This window comes from Seriola lalandi, unplaced genomic scaffold (genome assembly GCF_002814215.2).
Source record: "Seriola lalandi dorsalis isolate HSWRI2012SDOR001 ecotype SW California unplaced genomic scaffold, Sedor1 jcf7180002054658, whole genome shotgun sequence".
Classification (NCBI taxonomy): domain Eukaryota; kingdom Metazoa; phylum Chordata; class Actinopteri; order Carangiformes; family Carangidae; genus Seriola; species Seriola lalandi.
The window spans coordinates 332,229-347,139 of record NW_019525211.1 but is presented as its reverse complement, the minus strand read 5'-3'; the positions used below and the strand labels follow the sequence as shown (position 1 = coordinate 347,139).

The 14,911-nt window shown below is 39.3% G+C and overlaps 1 protein-coding gene across 5 annotated transcripts; it reads right to left on the bottom strand.

Annotated features, from left to right (window-relative positions):
• Window positions 1–2,681: 2,681 nt before the first annotated feature.
• LOC111665740 (active breakpoint cluster region-related protein) lies at window positions 2,682–14,660 on the bottom strand. Of its 5 annotated transcripts, none has more exons than XM_087177865.1 (22): window positions 14,503–14,660; window positions 14,049–14,155; window positions 13,263–13,367; window positions 11,635–11,868; window positions 10,734–10,841; window positions 10,569–10,623; window positions 10,439–10,491; window positions 10,096–10,233; window positions 9,815–9,936; window positions 9,151–9,307; window positions 8,914–9,030; window positions 8,741–8,816; window positions 8,030–8,125; window positions 7,748–7,822; window positions 7,538–7,635; window positions 7,006–7,107; window positions 6,219–6,382; window positions 5,788–5,927; window positions 4,656–4,790; window positions 4,208–4,313; window positions 3,747–3,888; window positions 2,682–2,875 (listed from the first exon to the last, which is right to left on the bottom strand). In XM_087177865.1, the coding sequence occupies exons 1-22, from the start codon at window positions 14,552–14,554 to the stop codon at window positions 2,774–2,776; spliced, it is 2,484 nt and encodes an 827-aa protein (XP_087033991.1). In that variant the 5' UTR covers window positions 14,555–14,660; the 3' UTR covers window positions 2,682–2,773. The 5 variants fall into 5 exon arrangements, with proteins under 5 accessions (XP_087033991.1, XP_023276577.1, XP_023276578.1 ...); XM_023420809.2 differs by having other exon boundaries at window positions 8,914–9,033; window positions 14,049–14,161; window positions 14,503–14,659; XM_023420810.2 differs by having other exon boundaries at window positions 7,748–7,819; window positions 8,914–9,033; window positions 14,049–14,161; window positions 14,503–14,659.
• Between the last annotated feature and the right edge of the window lie 251 nt (window positions 14,661–14,911).

The following is a 14,911-nucleotide window of genomic DNA, read 5'->3' as shown; positions in this document are numbered from 1 at the left end:
CTTACTTTACCGGTCAAAACAACACAATACCGCTTAGTAACATAATAATATGCAACTGAGAACAATATGCACCAAAGATTATAACATAAATAGCTCAATTTCTACAGAAAATAGCATAATATCACAGCAGTATTCTCTCGTACAACTTACCCTCAGTAATGCAAGATGGCACTGTGAGGGGTAGAAGGGAGGAGCTACGGAAGCCCAGGGGGTACGGAAAAGGCAGAGTGCAAGCAGGTAATTTCCACAGGAAGAGTAAATAAAAATAATTCTTTGAGATAAAATTCACAAATACTCAAAATAATCATTAAATGATAAATAAAATTCACAAACACAAATTGGAAATGATAATAAATAAAGTGCATTTTTATCTCTGTTACACCCACCCCCACTGAATTTTATCGAATATGAGCACCAACTACACAGTTTACACCACAGAAAACAGCACAAATTCACAAATTACCAGGGTTCATGAACAAGAACACCAACACCAAATGTATCCCATAAGGATAAAGTGGTATGAGAGCAGCGCTTATCCCTCAATCCAGCAACTGCTAACAGGGTGCCTCCTACACCCCACAAGACCCCAGCAAATAGTGTAGTGCAGGCCCATGACACAGTACAAAATTAAAACAGTTGAACATTATATCAATACAAAAACTTTCAGACCCAAAAGGGGCATAGGCTATCTGCTTAAGATTTAGCAAATAAATGAAGCTTTAACACTGAACTTGTCCCGAACAAAATCCTGCCTGAACATGGTTTGTATTAGTCTGTTCACAGGTTTAACTAAGCGACCAAATCTTGACCTGACATGTGTCTGTGCATTACAGGGCATGGTTGATGTCTGGTCAACAGTGTGCAGAATGTCTGAGGCATTGTCTGTCTATGTCATGGTACTGAGAGCAGGGTCTGACTGACTCACACTGGCTGGGATGTCCACAGCAGTCAAAGGGGTGGAGTCACCGATCTGTCGTGTGGCCTTCAGATGAGACTGGACAGTCCTGGGGGTCAGAAACATCATAGTATAGCATCATAGTATAGCAAGGTCATAGTATAGCAAGGCATAAAACATCATAAAAATATAGTAAGCAAGGCATAAAACATCATAGGATAATAAGGTATAAAAATTTCAAAAACGTCATAGTATAGCAAGGCATAAAACATCATAGTATAGCAAGGCATAAAATATCATAAAAAACATCATAGTATATTAAGACATAAAACATCATACAAACGTCACAGTATAGCAAGGCATAAAACATCATAGTATACTAAGACATAAAAATGTCAAAAAAAGGTCATAGTATAGTAAGGCATAAAATGCCATAGTATAACAAGGCATATAACTCATAGTATAATAAGGCATATAATGTCAAAGTATAGTATAATAGGTTTATACAAATGTCAACCACGACATGTAGCAAAGACTTTCTGTAGAAATGAAGTCAGTGTAGGATCTTTGTTGACAGGGTGGTGTCTGCACATTAAGTCTGAGTGTGGAACAGACTGTGTGGAACAAGTGCCGTCACAAGTCTAGCATCTGACTTCTCCTGTAAAAAGTTTCCCACCATTCCCAGGTGTCGACCAGTCGTCTGGTCCAGTCTTTAGTCACAAACGTCTCGGGCCTTCCTCAGCTTTGTAGTCTGCAATGGGAACCTCATTTTGTCTTTGTAGTCGTCAAGCAGAACCTTATTTTGGCAACCACAGTGTTAGAAGGGACAGGTGATTTATGACGCTCTGTTCTTTTCCAGTCTGAGACTTGTTCTGGATGTTGTTATGGTGTCCGCACACGGTTCTCAGTGTGTTAGTACTGGCAGAGCTGGACTGGGGGTCCAGGATTAGCGATCAAAAGACTGAGGGGGGGTTTTGGGGTAAGAGGTTAGAGGTAACATTAGCCCGGCATGCCCAGGTGGTGTGGTTGAAAAGAGACTCCCATCTGTGGTGTGGATGGGTCGAACATGGGCCGTATGTATGTGTGTTTGTGTGTGTGTGGCTTCCAACATGCTGTATATGTGTGTGCATGACTTTTATGGGGTGTACACTTCGTGGTGAACTCCGTCTAGTTGGATCTGAACCGTAACTGATTAGATTTCAGGGTTGAGGATGTGACCTCTGACCTTTTTACAACATCTGCACCCCTGAGTTTTCCTCAACCACATTTCAGCTTCACATTACTCTGTGCCATCAAGTCCATCTGCTTCGTTATGTAAATAAGACAAAAAAGAAAAAAAAAAACAATAAAACAGTTAAAACACAAGTGCACTGGTGTTTAGATTTCAGTTTTATTCACTTCAAATTAAATTTTATAGTAAATTATAATGCATTAAATTACAAAATACATTGTGGGAAGATAGCCTGTTTCCAGACCATAAATGAACCTTACTTTGGAACAACAGGTCCAAAAAGGGTCCAAAAAATAATAAAATTTGAATATCTACTATTCCAAGACCACAGAGAAACTCCCAATGTTGTTGGAAATGTGATATGATTGAAAGCTGGACCTATTATTGTAGTGTAATTTGATCTTAAACATTTAAATATTGATTAAAAAACAAAATTAATGAGAATTAATGTAGCTTTAAAAAAAAATGGTTAGATTTAAATGTCATCTGTGTTTACATGTTGTTCTACAGGAAATTTGAAAAGTTTTCAAAAGCGACAAATAAACAAAGACCATATTTCCATCAATAAATACATTTATTGTCTTTCTATTGTTTCTCTTTAAACACACTATTTGAGTTTCCTGCCAGGCCTGACACTGATGGTGGTCTCACATGTGGGTGGTCTCATCCTCAGCATCTGTGTCATGTGCCACAGAGATCTGGGCTTCAGGGAGGTTGTTGCACTGCAGGTAGCAGAAAACCACCTGGACCTGAAACACAAACACACAGAGAGAGAGAGAGAGAGAGAGAGAGAGAGAGAGAGAGACAACATGAACACACAGAAAGCATAAGTTTTAAAAAAGTGTCACTTAACCTTCACACCACAGCTGAATGTACATTGTTGGTTAAGTTAGTGACACAAACACTTTTTAATACGTCTTTGCTTAAATAAAAACTCATTAGAAACTCCACAACTCATTATACAGAGAGGTACAGTGGGTTACATTATAGAATATTGTACAATTTATGTATAACTGAATTCCAAGTTGAGATAACTAATTTATGGGAAAAAAAAATCTAATTTTGATACCATCAAAAGATAATGTCAATATTTACTTTAATTATTTTATTCAAATAATTCTTAATGAATTTCTTTCAGAGTAGATTTTTTTTTGTATTTGTTAATTCAATTAAAATAAAATTTAATTAGAATAATATCTGAAGGGCTGCAATTCTAAAAAAACAAAAACAAAAAACAATTACTCGTAAATTATTTCTCCAATTTATTCAATTCTTTAATAGAAATTCAGTGAATTCAAAAACTAACACCTGGTGGATATACTTTTTGTTGTTGTTGTTGTTGTTTGTTTGTTTTTATTTAGAGTTAATAAATTTTAATTAAAAAACTACTTTTAGGTTACTAAAAGGATTCGGTATTCCTCCACCATACTTTAATTCCTAAACTAGCCTTTAAGTGACAGAACACTTAACTGAATAGATAATAATGATTTTTGTGTCTGGTCAACATTTTCTAGATGTGACCTCAGTTTTTTTTATAAACTCTGACTTACTCTGATCTATGCTAAAACAAAGTAAAAAAAAAAAACATTTGAAAAACCAAACACTGTCGCTTACACCCACCTGTACCTCCACCTCCTGAGAGATGTCCACAGCAGGACCGCAGTGTCCCAGTCCGGCCACAGGGGGGCGTAAAAGGCTCGGACCGAACACTGTGGCCAGGTTCAGCAGAGACATCTTGTTGACGTCCTGCTTCTCAGACACTCTGGGGGAAAATGAATGAGGGGAAATGTGAGGTGCAAGAAACTTGAAGCAACAATGCAGATTCAAATTATCAGCAGCAACGTCACAAGTCATTTGGCAGTTGAGGGTGTATGCAACTCTAGAGATGATGTCATTGTCAGTTACTGTCATCAGTTCGGTTTTAATTTTGTTGAATGATGCAGATTTTTTTCATGAATGACACCTCAGTTTAATCTAGTTAATTATTTAAATTATTCTATAGCGGATTGTAGAGGAACTCAATCTGAGATGAAGCAACGATTGAGTGATTGTGTGGTGCTGTGTTGTCTGTTGACTCAGACCGTTGGAGGTGGTGCATGAGGTAGAGGAAGGTGTGACGGTTGGCTTCAGGACAGGACTGTAGCAGGGACAGCATGGAGACGAGCCGTGAGTTTATGTCTTGGATGTCTGAAGAGGAAACAGGTCACATGCAGTTGAGCTGACTTTAAGATTCATTTAGAGGTGTTACAGGCCATGTGTTAACTTTTATCAATCACCTGTGGCTGGTTTTATCTCAAGGTTTTTTTTTAGTACCATTACTGGCAGAAAATGGCCTCTAAAGGTTAGAAAATAACATTTGTTAACGTCACATAAAAGATGCCAAAAAGGGAAACCTTTATATTTATTATATAAGTATATGTAAAGTTTTACATCAAGTGTGTATGTTTTAATGCTACAGCTTGAATAAACATTTGTGTTATTCTTTCAGGTTTTGTGCTCTGTCTTGTGTTGTTGATGTGTTCCTCTTACCCAGCGTCGTGGCCAGACTCTGAAACAGCTCAGTGGGTATGAGAGGTTCAGGCAGCTCCCTGAAGTACAGTTTCAGAACACCAGAGACAGCGTTCACCTCTGCACTTCTCAGCCTGGTTACTGCTTCACGCAGATCTGAGCGGGACAGGTGATGATGGTTATGATTAGTATTATTGTATCTTCTTTTGGTACACACTCCCCTCTTTATTAGAGCAAAAGCCCCGTCATAAAACATGAGCATGTAGCTGACAGCTCCCGACATGAAGCCTAATGCAACTTAACTTAAGCAACTTTTAATAACTGACCCACTGAGGTTTTGTTCGTCAGACTGTGGTCACTCAGGACCAAACACAAACAACTAAGTCATTGAACAACAAGTCTAAGAGTGTACAGCCATGTTAGCAGCCCACTGAGGTTTGCACAGTGGTGCTTTGAGCTAAATGCTAACATCAGCATGCTCAGTGTTAATGCTAACATGCTTACAGTCAGCAGACTTAATGTTTAACATCTTGTGTTCGTATGCTAACGGTTGCTAATTAGCACTTGACACAAAGTATAGCTGTGGCTAATGGCTAATGTCATTAGTTTTGCAGGTATTTATTCATGAACCAGGTCACTGGACAAATAAACACTTTGAAATAACTGACAGACATGAATGTTTGTCCCAAATTTCATGGCATATTTTATTCTGGACCTTTGTGATTGTGCTTTAGCATGGATTTTAATGCAAAATTAAGTACCTAACGAATTGTCCAAAGCTTCTTTATGGTGCTCTATGAGCTTTTATATTTTTGTTGGTGATGAAGGCTGTTTTCAGCCGTTTGCATTGTTTGATAATGTGAAACTGGGGGGAAACTGTCAAGAGAAGATTGATTGTCAGTGCAATTCACTGGAACCAAATATGAGACATTTGGACAAAGTTTCACCCCCTGTAATGAATCCAAACATGAAGTAAAAAAGTAAAAATAAAAGTCTCCCACGTTTGGGCCCTGATTTCTGGCCTTACTCTGACAAACACCTGTTGTTTCAAGCAATCGGAGAATATGAAATAACAGCAGTGTCTGAATTACACTTTTGAGACATAGCAGCACATGCCAGCGGAAAACTGAGGTTTCGCTGTGTGTTTTCTTACTGCTGTTGAACGCAGCTTTGAGCATGTTGATTTCACCGGTGGTTCCTGAGATCCGGTAGATTCCCACCTCATCCATGCCTCTCCTCTCCACCTCCTCCACACTGCATCGCACCACATGGGGCACCAGCACTCCCTCGTGTCTGGCAGAGAATAGAATAGAAAAGTATGAAGAGAAACACATCCTCAGATTGGGTTGATGGGTTTGATTTCAGACTTCATTCTTGCCACACTTCTGCTTCTCTTCAGCCAACTGTCCCACAAAACAAACCGCCTCACTTCCTGAAACTAGGTGTGCGAAATGGCACAGAGGGGAAATTAAACTGTCGACTCAACTGCAGCTTTCAGTTTCAAGTATTTTAGCCCCCCTCGTGAGCACAGACGGGGTTGGTGAAAACGCTTTTGTTGTATTCGAAAGATTAGCAGGAACTTACTGAGCCACACTTTCAATAGGGACACAGAAGACGGGCTGTTGTTGAGCTGTGGAGCTGGGCAGGTTGAGCGGGTGGGGATTGTACTTAAGGGACAGAGTCACCTCCACTTGGCCGAGCTGTAGAGTCTGTCTCCTCCATCGCTTATTCAGGGATTTAGAGTCCAGCTGATAAACACAAATATGTTCAAATCAACATGAAGGCAGGATTTTACAGAAGGACAACATGTTGAGATTTGTATCATGCATCTTAAAATAAAGTTTGAGTGAGACCAAGGTTAGAAAACAGTCTAGGTCCACCCACCTCTGTTTTTATGTAGACCTTACATTCTACATGCACATATTGAACATGGTGCTACGGTAGGTAAAAATTTCATTCAAATCCATGACCTGCAGTGGGTGCTAATATATTTTCTTTTTTTAAATCTATTCTTTATATATTTATAGCAGCATTCATTCGTTCTTTCAGCCACTTCGGGGCAGCACAAAAAGCTGAAAACACAACATGGACATATAACGCATTTACAAACAATTGCTTATGAAGACATTGAGGAGATACGGCGCCATATTAACATTGACTTAGAGTGATGCTTTGGGCCATCCGATGAATTCCAATAGTCCAACATGGTCTCTCCTTTAAGCTCTGTTTTTGGTTTCTACCATCTCTCAAAGGAAATATGTGAGTGAACCCGAACAGTAACACAAAACAATGAGCTTAAAGACACTAAAATGCTCTGCGGAGCTGAGACGCAACAGGTAATAATAAGCTGAAGCTGAAAGTATCTTCATACCCTTAAAGTAGTTTTTCCCAGGACAGTGTCAACCTGTCTGTCAGACTGACTCACACAGAGCACCTTCACGTTCTGAGCCCCGTCCACCTGGAAAGACAGCTCCTGTTTGAAATAAAGAAGATGTCATTAACGCTGACACCGAACACTTCAGTGTCCTAAAGCTGCGACAAGAGCATTCATGCCTCACTGTAAGCCTTTCAATCCTGGCTACCAGTTGGATTTAGAGTAGGTTTTACTGCCACTGATCATGTTTAAAGCATGGCCACACTGTAGACTTTTTAATCCCCTATAAGTTCAACTGAGGCCTGACATCGTGTCGGATGCTGTCTAGACATGAAGATGTCATTCAGCAACATGGACTGCCTGACAAATCATCTACCAACTGTGTCGAACTATCAGATCTACAAGACCATAAGACGGGCAACCACAGTGTGAGTTTTCTAACTCCATAAATAACTTTTTTCTGTTTCAAGTTTCAAGTTTCAGACCAAAGTAAGATGAATAATTTTATTTAAAAGGGCCAAAGTCTGACCTGGTCCCAGTGTGGGTTGAGGCTGTGGACTGAAGAGTGTGTCTGGGCCTTTGTATCATAAAACTCATAGCCATCCACTTCCACACACATATAAACACCTGCAAGAAAAGGTGCCAAAAATTATATGACCTTATCATTGACCTGCTCCCAAAGAATTTTAGATATTCAATTAAACTTTTCTTAGTGTGATGTAAAATATTAAAAACATACAGGTTGGTTGTTGCAGGCCCCAGGCAGAGTGAATCGCCACAGTCAGAGTCCCACACAATGACTCCATGTCCTCTACTTGTGGGAGACAGAGACAAAAAAATACCCTAAAGCTCACTGGATTTAATCGACCTGAACTAATCTGAAACTTAGTAAGATGAGAGAGATGTAGGCAGCATGAAGAGATCAGAGTCAGTGTATTTTATTTCAGATTCAGGACGTGTTTCGGTGGACATTGAAAAAGTGTGAGTGAGTGAGGTAGATAAAGAGAAATGTTGGTTGTACCAGCGTTGGAGCTTTGTAGTGGTGGTTGCTGGGTCATTCTCAGTTTCACACATGCACTGGTGAGAGTGAGCAAGTCTGGAGGGACTGTTTCTATGTCTGACAAACAACACATGGCAAGAATAGGCACCAATCAGCTGACACAGTGACTAAAGAACGAAAAAACAAAATCACATTACACTTGATACCAAAAGCAGATATATTCCATCACACGGGACAAAAAAGCTGATAATCCTCATATTTGAGAAGCTTGAACCTGAGAAATCTTTGACCTTTTTCCATGAAAAATTTATGATTAATCGACTATCAAAAAAGTGGTGCTGGTTCCAGCATCAATCATGTAAAATTGATATGTATCAGAAGCAGGCATATGAAGAAAACTGTCAGACATTAGTTGATCTTTTTGGACGTTTCAAGTTTCTCACCTATGCAGACTGTTAACCAAGTCACAGCTACTCTTTTCACAAGTCTTTTTTCATTTAGCTTTCACGCCATAGAAACCATGATGGTGTTGAAGCTGCATTGGTGTTAACGCCCCCAGCCCATAAAAAGATCCTTCACGGATGACTGTATTTTAGCGTTCGGCCATCTGTTAGCAGAAATTATCTACTGATAGATTGCCAACAATCATCTTTAAAATTTGGTAAACAGAATTAAGAAAATAATCTAGTAATTCTAGCAATGGCTTCCAGCTTTGCCGTAATGGGGACTTACTATCTGTGGTGAGTTTATGAATGGCTTCTCTCCATTCTTCAAGTTCATACATCGAGGAGAAGAGGAGAGTGTGATTCTGCAGTGAGACAAAACAGATTGCTCTTATCATGCTATTGCTAACACATTGTCTTGAAAATATTAGGATGTGTGTTAGTATGCGTGTGTGTGTATACCTTGCCGCTAGGGCTGTGCAGCTCCAGTCTATAAACAGGAGAGTGTGTGAGCAGCAACAGCTCCATTTGCTCCAGTTTCTTCCTGCTACGAGCCCCCAAGTTCATGCCTCTGACTCCCTTCTTAACAAACACACACACACACACACACACACACACACATTTTTATATTTCAATCGTGTTAAAAAAAAAACTGGTCACACTCTTCTTTCTGTATTTGTGTCGCCTTCACAAACATACTACTTGTTGCTGTAGCTGCTGTCGGAGGATGAACATCTTGGCTCTTATGGTGTGTAAGCGGAGGTGTGTGTCAGATGATCGCTCATGATCTGCAACCCAGCGTAGTTTGAGACCAGCGAGAGGCAGATACCAGCAGAACCTGTACTGATCCTGCTTCCTGGAGGAAACACACACAAACAGAATTTTAAAAGAAATATTTGCAAATGTATTTAAAAGGAGAAACTGAATTATCACATTGACGTTAAATAATTAGACCCTTTGCTATGACACTTAATCATTTACACCTGTTTCTACACCTTGATTAGAGTCCAGCTTTGGTCAGTTCTATTGATTAGACATGATTTGGCACACACCTGTCTAAATAAGGTCTCATAGCTAACTTTAAGCTAACGTAATCAATTTATACTTTTACCTTAACTAACTGTTTCAGTTGTTTATGCATTACTTTTAGCTAACTGTTTGAGCTGTTTGAATAGTTTATTGCTTTTAGCCATTTCAACCATTATCCACTTCTTTTATCTGCTTAAACCTCTCTGTTTGCTAGCTTGAACAAAATGACACCATTTTATGACAAACAGCTGAGAACAAGATACAACATGAAGTGTTGCTACCGTTACATTTTCAATATGTAGACCACATTTCCCACAAGCCCTGGTGTTCTCACCCTCTGGTTGCATGTTTGAATCTGGTGCACAGCAGGAGGTCGGTGTAAAGAAAGAGGTGACGCAGGCTGCGTTCCCCCTCGCTCACATCCACCACAAAGCCGTCACGCATCAGCTGACGCCTCTGGGGTCGATACAAACACACAAAAAGGCACGTTATGTACCGGGGGGCAGCTACTGTACACTGTCAGGAGTGGGGGGTGAGGGGGGGTGCATATGTAAAAATGCATTTAAACACATTTGCATGTTCATCTTAGACAGATTTTGTACAGACGAGCCTCACCATGCCATGACTGAGCATGACCTCACGTTTGCATTGTGAACTTTCATTGACACCAGATAGGAAGCTGCGAGACAATCGAAGAGCTTCCTGTAAGGCTGCGTAATCTGCATGCTCCTCTGGTGTCGTCTTCAGGAGGTCCTACAAGGTCATAGAAAGGTTGCTCAGTCAGAAAATGCCAGGTGGGGAAAAGAGTAGAAAAAGATCCTCTGCTTCAATTATGTCCCTGGAGAAAACAGTAGCAGCTATAAAGGTAAAATTAGAGGTTTAGGATTTGAAATATAATATTAAATTAATTAAATATTAAATTAATTAATTAAAAATTAATTATCCAGGGTTTTCTTACACGCAGCACTAGTGTGGTCTTGGTCACTCTGTCCAAAGGCTTGTACAGTAGAGCTGTGAAGGGACAGACAGCAGTCAGACATAAGCAGCCAACAAGTCGTTTTATATAAAAACACATTTAGAGTTTGTACCTTCAAATGTGTATTTGGTCCGAGCTTTGTCTGCACCGTTGTTAGTCATCATGCTCTGAAAAAGCAAGAGACAAAGTGAGGCTGGTAGGGATAATGATACAACTTGTTACTGTAGGTGAGTATTCTTGTATCTCTCCAATCCTCTGGAAGTAGAGTTGTTAGTACCTCGGCCAGAGTTCGGAAGCGAGGGTCTGACTGTGTGCACTTGTGAACAACTTCAACAGCTTCCTCATAGTTTTCAATGAAACCACCATACAGACCAATCTGGTTCACCTGTGTGAGCAAAATAACGGATGAGAGGGGATACTTTCGATACATATTTGATGATTAGGTGTGTGGACATCCATTGATAACAAATTTTAAAATTGTAGAATATCTTTTTGATATTTGCCACATGAAACGTTAAACAAAATTTACTCAAAAATAATGTATTACAATTATGCAGAAAAATGAACACTTTCGCAGATGATGTCATCATTTCCTTTGAATGTGATTGGCAATCTGGGAGAGCCAGAGCCATCCCATGGTGGGCATATATGACCAGAGGGAAAATTTATAGAAAGACTAAAGTTAGAGCTTTTTTCATAGCAGAGATTTAACACAGTTGTGACGTGGGGAACTTGATTCATATGACTTGACTCAAGTCAGACAAGTTTGAGGACTTGAGACTTGTCTGACTAAAACTGATAAAAGACTTGACTTTGACTTGGTTTGGTTTTACATATGAAACAATATTCATGCGCTTATAAAGTGCAAAAAACCTAAACAAAAAAATGTAATCCAAACAAACAAAACAGATTCAATAGAGTATCTCAAGTCATGTTTGTGTCCAGCTGGTGAATGAAAGTAAGAATATTCACTCTCCTTTAGCTTTGCTTTGGTCTCCACAAAATCCTGTGGAAAGTATGTGGGACTTTAGCTGCTAAATGATTCACTAAGTTCACCAGCTAGTCTTTAACTTTGTCTTCCTGCCATTTGACCAGGTCGTGTACGGTGGGTTTAATAGAGCTTTTTTGCTAAAAAAAAAAAACAAAGGATACAAGCTGTAATTCAACAGAAAACTCACCATTTTCAGAAACAGGTCCCCCACTATCAGCTCAAACCCTGTGTGGCTCATCTGTCTTTCCTCACCCGAGCTTGGATCTGTCTTGCAGTGAGTACTCAGCTGGGCCTTCAGGCCAGAGTAGAAGCTTTGGTGCATGTCTCTGAGCTCGGGCACCTGGTAGAAAACAGTCTGGACCTGTCGACTGGACAGAACTGGCTTGGAGGTCCCGGCTGAGGCCCGCAGAGCCTTCATGGGCTAGAGACAAAAAAAAAAAAGCAGTACAAGGGGAGAGGTGCAAGGTCAGCAGTTTAAGTGAGAAGAACATGGAGGACAAAGATAAAGTGGCTGTGGTGAAAATTAGACTGTGTGAACATACTGAATCGAGCGCATAGTTCTCATTTCATACACCACCAAGCCTCATTCACTTGTGTTTCAGTACCCTCTCAGCTTTGGCATATATATTCTCAAACCACTGCTAAATAAATATAGAATACATTTTCATGAAAAATATGAATAACACCCACACAGTGGCTTATGCATATGAGCTACAACAGCACAAACAAAACGCAGCAATAAGAGATTCTGAAACATCTGATTCATATTTCACATCAGTGTTTTTTAAGTCAAATGAGTCACATCTTGAATGAGAATGAGGAAACAGGGGATTGCTGTTGCTATTAATAGCACCAAAAAAAGAAATAAGAAATTGTCCAAGGAAGCCCCTCCTAAATCAACCCAAACCTCAAAAACCTTCTTCTGCTCTCATTGACTAGCGATTGAAATGCTGAAAGCAACAAGGATTCTTTTAAAGACAAGTATATGCCAGAGTCTTTCTTGGCCAGACAACCAGCATTTAATTCTACATAAACTGATTATCATTTTTACACCTCTTTTTGAACAAATGAAACAAATGAGAAGTAAAGTGTTAATTAGTGAGCTTTAAAGGTGCCTGTATGTGGGATTTTATTAGCTTGGAACAGTGCCAGGCTAGCTGTTTCTCCTTGTTTACAGTCTTTGTGTTAAGATAAGATAACCGTCTGTTTGCTGTAGCTTCATATAAACTGCAAACATGACAGAAGTTTCAATTGAGAAAAAAGGGGAACCACATTTCTAAGGGAGAACAATGATGACGCTAGATATTAGGGCTGTATATGATCTTTAATGACCCAATGTTAACCAGAGGCAGAAAAAACAACTCAGACATAGTAAACGACACATACAAAACAATAAAATGACCTCCTGTGTGTTCGTGTAAATTAAAAATAACATATTTGAAGAGTTAATATTAATCAAAAATAGAGTTACTGGGTTATTCTGGGTGATATATGGTTTAAAAAAAAAAGCATGTCTAATTTCACGACACATGTTGTGAGAGTAGAATTGAAATGGGGAAGTTTAACCGTAATGATAGTCATATCAACAGGGGTTTTCTCTGCTTTTGCAATATGATTAAGCTCATGGAATAACAAATGTCGACATATCAGCCCCTAAGTTTATGATATTGAATAACAAGAGTAGAGTTTGTGCTCGTGTTGTACATATAAAAAGTATAAAAAAGTAAGAAATCAGAATTCATTTTCATGTCTGTATGTGAGTGTGTGAGTGTGTGTGTGTGTGTGTGTGTGTGTGTGTGTCTTTGTTAATGTTACCATCAGCAGTGCCTCCAGCTCTCTGAGATAAACCTCCTCACTCTCCAGGATGCCCTTTAGAACCACAAGCCTCCTCTCCAACATTTCCTCCGGGCTGCACGACGTCTGAAACAGACATTCAGACAAAATGTTCATCAGAGTCACTCACAAAATCAGTATCATGACAATTAATTCAGTCAGTCACACTCCAATAGTAACATCTGATACAACAGTAGACATCTGAAATGGCAACAGTCATAACAGTAAGATTTTGAGGTGAGATTTATTTTAATCAGATAAATCCTGGGCCGTCTCTAACAGCTCAGACCAGTTTATTGTAATCAGCCTAATATTTCATTAATTTAATGTTAACTAGGCTACTTATAAACATGAACAGAAAATGACTGTATCTTACACATACAGCAGTGAGTCTGTTGGACCCCAACGAGGTTACGACAAGATTGAATTTATTCATTTTTTCAGTTTAATTCCCTGTTTTTTTTTTTTTTGATAGAATAAAAGTCTGAAGTGAATTGGGCACAGGGGCATATGTGGTTTCACATATTATTTTTGGCATTATGTGGTATTCTGGAAAATTCACTAAAATGTAGGTAGATTGATTTCCAATAAGTTGGAGAAGGCAATAACTATTACAAAGTATTGAAAGGTTTTAGGATGCATCTTTATTTGCATCTCAGACCACACCTATGCCGCTTGTGGCCTTGGATCCCTTTCAGCTTTCCTACTGGCAACATGAAAATAAAAGTGCTGAAAGAATTGAACTGCCCACCCCAAATGTGAACTCACAGGGGTGTCGGGGAAGTCTAAACTCTCTGCTTGGAAAGGGGAGAAAATACAGGACGCTGCCTCCTCCTGGAACACGTCCTCCTCCAAGACATCAGTCTCTGCTTCCACTACAACTGACACACAAACACACAAACATGTAATATATGGTAGTACATGGGTGTTATGTAAAATTAAGTTCCCATATCTACTTCCCCCCTTGGAATGTGTGCAAATTAGTTGTGGTTGCAAATTTAAAGAAAGATACCTGCTCTTTAACTGAGGTGGATTAAATAGTAGTTTTTAAAGAAGTTTAAATAGCACATATATATATGTATGTATATATAGTGCATTTTAACAAACATCAACGCTTTTCAAATTGGACACTTTTGAGTTTTATGTAGGAATATGAAATGCTGAATTCTACAGTCTAATGTTTTCTCCAAAGACAAGAAAACACAATGTCTCCATCCCTCACCTGGTACATGTTGGGTCTCCAGATAATGCACAGCCTCCTGGTAGATGTCCATCACAGCTCGCAGGTCCTCTCCTCACCGAGCAGGTCAGGGTTTTGGCGACGTAGCATGTGAACACAGACAGCTGGCGACAAGAAAACTTCCTCTTTCTGCTAAGGACGCACAAAAGAGGAAAACACAACTTCCTGTCTGAGTGAAATGCGCTACTGGCACGTTCAATCCATTCCCACAGTTGCACTTCACTTCCTGTAAATGTGTTCATTTTACTATTCTGATCTTCACCACTGAATATTCCTTCATCACTTACTGAAATGATGATTGTTTCTTTAACAAGCTGCCATGACTATATGAGCCTACATTGTGATCATCTTGTATATTTTACAAGTCAGTACCAGTTTAAAAGTTATAAAA

Excerpts from the sequence above, each read along its gene's own strand:
- LOC111665740 (XM_023420809.2), bottom strand. The coding sequence starts at position 14,554 with ATGGACATCTACCAGGAGGCTGTGCATTATCTGGAGACCCAACATGTA. Across the intron at positions 10,842-11,634 it reads GGGACCTGTTTCTGAAAATG|GTGAACCAGATTGGTCTGTA; the intron begins GTGAGTTTTCTG and ends TTGCTCACACAG. Across the intron at positions 9,034-9,150 it reads AGCAGCTACAGCAACAAGTA|AAGGGAGTCAGAGGCATGAA; the intron begins GTATGTTTGTGA and ends GTGTTTGTTAAG.